At 43.8% G+C, this 8,003-nt stretch overlaps 1 protein-coding gene across 2 annotated transcripts; it reads left to right on the forward strand.

Moving 5' to 3' along the window:
* The first annotated feature begins 412 nt into the window (after positions 1-412).
* On the forward strand, positions 413-6,890 carry aldh8a1 (aldehyde dehydrogenase 8 family, member A1). 2 transcript variants are annotated; one of them, XM_080744519.1, is made up of 7 exons: positions 413-810; positions 1,358-1,505; positions 2,182-2,337; positions 3,002-3,151; positions 3,898-4,154; positions 4,765-4,926; positions 5,609-6,890. In XM_080744519.1, the coding sequence occupies exons 1-7, from the start codon at positions 673-675 to the stop codon at positions 6,059-6,061; spliced, it is 1,464 nt and encodes a 487-aa protein (XP_080600645.1). In that variant the 5' UTR covers positions 413-672; the 3' UTR covers positions 6,062-6,890. The 2 variants fall into 2 exon arrangements, with proteins under 2 accessions (XP_080600645.1, XP_080600646.1); XM_080744520.1 differs by having other exon boundaries at positions 682-821.
* The last annotated feature ends 1,113 nt before the right edge of the window (positions 6,891-8,003 follow it).

The following is an 8,003-nucleotide window of genomic DNA, read 5'->3' on the forward strand; positions in this document are numbered from 1 at the left end:
CAAGTGCACTAGAAATAGCACTGCACCGACTGTATGCAACACCGCCATCTAGCGGCATGAAAGGTGTTAAACTCCCAAAGTGGCTGGAATGTAATACTTCTGGGAGGTAATATATATATATATATATATATATATATATATATATATATATATTTCGAATTTCATATCAAGAGATGCCTAGAAGCTGTTATTGTGTGGTCCTCTGCCTTGTGGAATGGGTTGAAGGGAATTTATGTGTGTTTACTGCCGTTGATTTATGTTCATTTAATCATTAATAGGTTAGAGTTAGGTGTGTGTGTGTGGGGGGGGGGGGGGGGGGAGACCTAGGTTGCAGGGACCAATTAAGACATCCCATCTCTCATCTGAAAGGGTTACACATTGTGTGCCTGCCTGACTCTCACAAATCAAAGCGTTCCTATAGTATAGAACACTAAAACAAATGTTTAAGTGGAAACAAAAGCATTGAGTAACTCTCCGCATTTGTAAAAGTAGAGTGGTCACGGGGGGATCTACAGGGGGAGGGACAGGAGGATAGCTGTCCCTCTGCACAGTTTGCAGAGACGGTTGCTCTATCATTCAGCCAGTGAGTACACTTGTGGGAGCCTGAGTCATTTCTGCTGTCCACGCCACCATTTTTCAGTCTAATTGTTGATAGTAGATTAGTTGGTGATCATGCCGTCGGAGCAAACGCACATGGTCCTGGAGAACTATATCGGTGGAAAGTTTGTCCCGTGTTCCAGTCATATCGACTCGTTCGACCCATCAACTGGGGAGGTCTACTGCAAAGTGCCGGACAGCGGCAAGGATGAGGTGGGTACTGGGTAGGTATAGGTCTATTATTAGAAACGTATAAGGAACTTAATTGCTTAGTGATTTGGAATACATCCATAATTATGCAACTTTGTGGAACATATAGGCTTAGCCATATAAATCAAGAATCCTTTTTATACTGTAGGCTACTTTCCTTTGGTTTCCGTTCAAGTATCAGAGCTAGACTATGGTAGATTACATTGCTGCGGTTTGAAATAGCCGTGTTTAAGACCTAATATGAGGTAGCCTTTGTAGGAAACTGAAGGCTGTTTTAAAGAGCTTAGTCAGAGTGAAGCACCTTTGCTCTTGACACTGTCAACAAGGCAATCATTAAACACACAGATCCATTGACCCCAGAATCACTGCTGTAAACTACATGGAATGTGTGTGTGTGTGTGTGTGTGTGTGTGTGTGTGTGTGTGTGTGTGTGTGTGTGTGTGTGTGTGTGTGTGTGTGTGTGTGTGTGTGTGTGTGTGTGTGTGTGTGTGTGTGTGTGGACATTTAGATATATACATAAACACCAACATTATCTAAATTCTTGTTACAGCTGGAGGCAGCAGTGGCAGCAGCCAAGGCAGCCTTCCCTGATTGGTCAGGCCGCAGCGCAGAGCAGCGAGCCGAGGTTCTCAACAAACTGGCAGATCTGATGGAAGCCCGTCTGGAAGAGTTTGCCCAGGCTGAGTCCAGAGACCAAGGTGACCAGAGCCCCCAGTGAGCACACATCACACACATCACAGACCTTGATCCCACGGCCTCTGTAACAAATGGAACTCCAACCACTTTCAACCTGCCGTCCATATTTTGAACACATGTTTGATGAAAGTAAAAAAGGAAAAGATCAAAACAGGAAAATGTGCAGCACAGGTCTCCGCCAGACCAGGTAGCTTATTGTGGGCCAGCAAAGTTTAGAATTCCAGTCCCATGTGGAAATGGACATGGCCAAATACATTATTCATTTTGGGGTCGTTGGGCCATGAAAAAGAGAACCACAAGTTTAGACTCCCTCATCTTAGGACCCTCAGCAAACAGAGCAGAAACGTGAACATGAACTTCAGTTGGGACTGCAGTAATGCAGAAAACCCTCTGTGTGTCCCCCAGTGCTAGGTCCCCTCCTGTTTTTCACTCTACAATAAATATCTTCAGTCACCAAATATTTGTCCCAGAAATGGGACTCTATGGTTTATGTGTGGTTAAGAGTAACTCATTTGTCATCACACTGAAAAATATAAAGAATGATCATTATGCATTGATGATGTTTGACACTGAAAATGTTCTCAAGTTACATTACTTTCAGAGAAGCAGCTGATAATTATATATTTTTTCTTCTCCTGATCACGACATCTAGTATTGTATTATGATATCATGTCACAGGTAAGACGGTGACGTTTGCCCGGACAGTGGATATTCCAAGATCGATATACAACTTCCGCTTCTTTGCGTCATCGGTGCTCCACCACACTACTGACTGTAGCCAGATGGACCACATGGGCTGTGTCAACTACACTGTGCGCTGCCCTGTGGGAGTAGGTGAGACCTGTGTGTGTGTATATGTGTGAGAGCGAGGGTGCGTGAGAGAGAGAGAGAGAGAGAGAGAGAGAGAGAGAGAGAGAGAGAGAGAGCGTACTTTACATGAAGAATGGCCATTTCTGTTTATGAGTGTGACTATTAAATTTAGGCCTAGAATTATTGAATGCTTTAACCAGTGAAAAATAGCAGATGTACAAGCTCACAGCGCGGCTGCGAGCTTGTAGATCTGCTATTTTTGAAAAAGTTGTGAAAATGTGTGCAAATCTTTGAATATATGTATTTTCAAAGCGAACGTTTGTAACTCAAATTTTGCTTCTTTGGTGGTCCCAGGAACTAAATATTTTGAGATCCATTTAAGGACTTTTTCTTTGACGATGGCTGGCCAGATTGCTGACATAGAAACATGTGTTTTTCAAAAAAACTTAGAAGGATTCAAAAGACACTCATAGAAAGTGGGCAAAATTTTTCAAAAATAGCAGATCTACAAGCTTGCAGTGCGGCACTTGGTGCCGCGCTGTGAGCTTGTATATCTGCTATTTTTCAATAGTTAAAGCATAAAATAATGATACACAATAATGTGAACCCGTTCTAAATGGTTTAAATTGAAGGACACACACAGTTTTTTTATTAGAGTAGTGTAACTTGCACGCCTGTGTGTGTATAGCTGGCCTGATCAGCCCATGGAACCTGCCCCTGTACCTTCTCACATGGAAGATTGCACCAGCCATCGCCACAGGCAACACAGTGGTGGCCAAACCTAGCGAGATGACCTCTGTCACTGCCTGGATGATGTGCAAACTGATGCATGATGCAGGTAGGATCACACCACCCATAATGCAATACCACCACATCACACACAAAGTAGAGGAGGGATTATACTCCAGAATCGAGATGGTTTGACTAATAGACCACCCAAGTCCTGACAACACTGCCGCTAGAGGGCATTGTTATTTTTTGTGTTGAAATCCCCATGGGCCAGGGGAGTGTTAGATCACCTCATTTAACTGTTTTCCAAAAATAAACAAATCATCCGGTAATTTCTGTCAGAGGACTCTGCATCACATATGATATTCATTCATGTTTGGCCTGTTTCTGGAGAAAATAGAATTAATTCTGCCTTACTGTAAAAGTCGGAAACTACACTTCCGGGACCAGGATGCTTCCGGGTCTGAAATCGCTGTCCCTACTAGCCACGTTCATGAGTTTAGTTTGACTTGTTTATTTACCCCTTGGATAAATCTTTACATTTCCACCTTCAGTCAATGCTTTATATCCATATGAGTAAAATCGAACCCAGTTCTTGAAAGAGGCGATCTAAGATTCCCCTAATAGGAATTTCAATACAAACCATAACAACGGGACCCAGTGACATCAGACTTCGGCGGTCTATAAACACAGGGAGAAAGTTATCAGCGTATACTGTACAGTATGTATATCATTTGTGGACAGACAAATGTTGAAATGGAGAAAACTGTCTAAATATGTCAGGAGCATTATGATGGACTTTATGAGTTTATGAGTTACTGCTCTGGCCCCTGGCCCCTTCCTCCCCCACCCCAGGTGTTCCTCCAGGCGTTATAAACATGGTATTTGGCACCGGGCCTAAAGCAGGCGATGCCCTGGTCGGTCATCCTGACGTCCCCTTGATCTCCTTCACCGGCTCCACGGCAACAGCCCAGCGAATCACAGAGAGGGCCGCGCCCTACTGCAAGAAGCTCTCGTTAGAGCTGGGGGGTAAAAACCCTGCGCTGGTGTTCGCTGATGCGGACCTGGACCAATGTATCGCCACTACTGTCCGCTCCAGCTTCTCCAATCAGGTAAGTAGACTCTAGAGACTCTAAAAGCAGTGGTTGTCACACCTGTGGGTCGGGACTCGGGACCCCCCAGGGTAGGTCCCCAAATGGTTTGGTGCATCCCCAGATGATTAGCTTAATGTGCAACATTGTTTTCTCACTCAAAAGTAAACAAACCAACATATATTATACATATTTAAGCCCTTTTTCCTCCCCAGTTCAAATACGATTATTTTTTAGAGGGTCACAGTCTGAAAAAGGTTGAGAGCAAACTATCTAGAGGAAAGAGCATGGGGTCACCAAAATCATCACATCAGGGCTCACCCTGCAATCTGCTCCTAAGATTATGCGATAATCAGCTATCTCCATATTGTTCATCAGCAGGTACATTTCAAACTATCTGCTAAATGTTCTCTAATGATAATTAGTGAATATAAATGCATTGGGTTCAGGTTGAAAAACAGCAGTGTTTCTTAGTAGGTATAGGTATGCAGTTGTATCATTTGTCCACATGAGGGCGATCCTAGATCATATTCAGACTGACGTTGTGACTTATTTATATCTACCAGTGTCTCTCCCTCCCTCTCTGTTTCCCTTCATCCTTTCCCATATGTCCATCTCTACGTAATCCCAGGGAGAAATATGTCTCTGTACCAGTAGGATTTATGTCGAGAGAAGTATTTACCCCGAGTTCCTAGCAAGGTTTGTGGCTGCAGCGAGGAAATGGAAGACAGGTGTGCCATCGGATCCTAGCAACAACAACGGAGCACTTATCAGCAAAGAACACCTGGAGAAGGTGAAAACACTTCAGTATCATTCTATCAATCAAATCAAACTGTTTGTGTTTACACTGTATGTATAAGCTTTCCCCCAAGAAGCCACAATGAGACATTCAAACCTTATAGGTCCCCCTGGGCTCTATACTCGGTCCACTTCTTTTTTTTCCCTCAACACAAAATCTCTACTGAAAATAGACGATCTACAAGCTCACAATTTGATCCGTTCCTTTTGGCAAATGTTCACAGAATAGGAATGTCATGTGGTTCGTTCAATACTTATATACATACTTAATTTTGAATTATTCACTATTTGTAGACTTTTTTCTACAGCATGTTTATGCAGTTACTGTACCTTGGATATCGTCCTTGTTGGTAACCAAATGGATCCTTATAGATCTTTAACTCTTGACCCTTACAGGTCCATTTGGTTTCAGTTTTCACTTTTAAGAGTTACATTTTTGTTAAACATCTGCACAACAAAGTCTGCACAATTATAGAAAGTAGAAGAATTGTTATTTTGATCCTTTGCCTGTTACCTGTTGTACCGACATCAATTAGGCATGGAATTGTGGGCAAGTTTTGGGCCTGAGAGGCTAAACATCAACAAATGGTAGTCCATGGCTCAAATGCAGAATATGAAAAAGGTTGAAAACCATCTAATTGAATGAGTTCTAAATGTCTCCATATTCTGTCCTCCAGGTGCGTAGCTTCGTGTCGCTGGCTAAATCCGAGGGCGCCACGGTCCACTGTGGCGAGGGGGTTGACCCGCTGGACCTCCCAGAGTCCTGTGCCTCTGGCTACTTCATGCCCGTCACCGTCATCTCCGACGTGGCCGACAGCTCTCGCGTCATGCAGGAGGAGATCTTCGGACCCGTCACCTGCGTCAACCCGTTCGACACCGAGGACGAGGCCGTCTCCAGGGCCAACGGCGTGCGCTACGGCCTGGCGGCCACGGTGTGGTCTCGGGACGTGGGCAGGGTCCACAGGGTGGCCCGCCGGCTGCAGGCGGGGTTGGTGTGGACCAACTGCTGGCTGGTGAGAGATCTGAACCTACCCTTCGGCGGGATGAAGCACTCGGGGGTGGGGAGGGAAGGAGGGAAGGATTCCTACCACTTCTTCACCGAGGTGAAGACCATCACCATCAAACACTGAGAGGCAGGGGTGTCTCACCAAATTCTGGGCCCTGTGTACTTTAACGATTGAAAAATAGCAGATATACAAGCTCACAGCGTGGCATCGAGTGCCGCGCATCTGCTATTTTTGAAAAATCGTGAAAATTTGTCTTTGAATATTTCAAATCCTACGTTTTTTTGTTTAGTTTTTTTTAAACCTATGTTTCTATGTCAGTCGTGTTCAAACCTTTTCATGTGAAGGATCCCCAAAATGAGACGTATTTGGCCACGGACCCCATCTCAAAATATTTCGTTCCAGGGACCCCCCAGAATCAAAATTTGAGTTACAAATGTTCGCTTAAAAAATACATACATTCAAAGATTTGCACACATTTTCACGACTTTTCTACAAGCTTGCAGTGCGGCACTCGGTGCCGCGCTGTGAGCTTGTATATCTTCTATTTCTCAACAGCTAAAGTATAAAATAATTAAGGCCCCTCCACCTTGGGCCCTAGTAACCCACTTTTCCCCCCCTTGTGACGCCCCTGACTGAGAGGATGAGAGGGAGGGAACAACATTGGAATACGCTGATTGGTTGGAATTGGTGCAAAACATGACCCTTACAGGTCCACATGCCGTGATGCGGGAAACATCCTCTAAGTTGAATGTGTCTCAGCAGTCCACTTGCCTTTATAATGTCAAAAAGGGCAAAAAAGAAAACTCCACCTCAATTGTATTAGCAGCATTATTACAACATGGCCAGGTTTGTCAGTTTTCTATTACATTGTTTTGGAACGTGATAAGCACCAACAAAGTCAAGATTTAAATTGTTCATTCGTTTTCCCAATAAACGCACTTCATATATCTACCTCAGGAAGATCACTGGTTTGTGTTGCTTGCGGACTTGTATGTTCTCTGTTGTGTCACTGCTGCTCATTGGTATCAATGGAATGCTGTGACAGTGACACCCATGACTCACTGTCACTGAAAGATGCTAGTTAGTGTGATCTATTGCTTCACCTGAAGACAGACTTGCTGAGGGGAGTCTGAAAGGTGAAAGTGTGTCTGTATATACAATGTTTCCAACAAAAATATGCCCTGGGTCTGTAGAACAGTGGTGTGGACCCCCATATGAAAATGTTTTGTGCCAGGGACAGATTTGTGTTGAAACGTATATACAACTTATTCAAAAATGATTTTATTTTATTTTTTATTATAGATCCACGAGCTCACTTCGCGTGGCACAGTGACTTGCGAGGTTGTAGATAAGCTATTTTTATGAATAGCTTTTTGAATAGCAATGTTTAAAATATGGTTAAAGAGGTTAAACGGATTGTGATATATAAACAACATTTTCAGGGGACCCCCTGGAACCCTTTCAAGGACCCCTGGGGGTCCCCAGACCCCACTTTGAGAACTACTGCTGTAGACATGTAGGATATGACCGTCAGCTGGGTGGCTGCCTACCCCTCCAGGCAGCTCTCATCTATTATAATACAACTACATTTCGCTATGATATATTGCATAGCTTTAGCGCTCTTGTGAGAAGAAGATGATGTTGATGTTGATGATGATGATGATGATGATGATGATGATGATGATGATCATGAGCAATTGATAAATGGCTGCAATGTTGCCATTCCATGAGCCATCAAAACAAAGGTTTTGTTGGGAGAGAACATTTTATCTCTGCTGTTGAAAAATGTGACCCTAACCATAGGGCGACATTAGACATTCTTTTTGTAAATTGTGTTGGTTGACAATATGATCGCCTTTAGTAGATGCTGATTCATGGACGTACAGTCATTTATTTTTCTCCAAACATATATTTAAATTTGCTGCTTCACCGCAGCCACCACCACCACCACCACCACCATCACCATCATCTCTTCATCATAAGTCTCAGACGCTTCCATTGTGGACTGTCGAGGGCTGTTTAGAGCACCGTTTCTCATCCTGTGAGCAGGGCCTACTGGTGGGCC

Source organism: Nannobrachium achirus (assembly GCF_963921795.1).
Source record: "Nannobrachium achirus genome assembly, chromosome: 16".
NCBI classification, from domain to species: domain Eukaryota; kingdom Metazoa; phylum Chordata; class Actinopteri; order Myctophiformes; family Myctophidae; genus Nannobrachium; species Nannobrachium achirus.

Coding starts and splice junctions, on each gene's coding strand:
- aldh8a1 (XM_080744519.1), top strand. CDS start 673: ATGCCGTCGGAGCAAACGCACATGGTCCTGGAGAACTATATCGGTGGA. Junction 811..1,357: donor CGGACAGCGGCAAGGATGAG/GTGGGTACTGGG, acceptor TTCTTGTTACAG/CTGGAGGCAGCAGTGGCAGC. Junction 4,155..4,764: donor GCTCCAGCTTCTCCAATCAG/GTAAGTAGACTC, acceptor ACGTAATCCCAG/GGAGAAATATGTCTCTGTAC.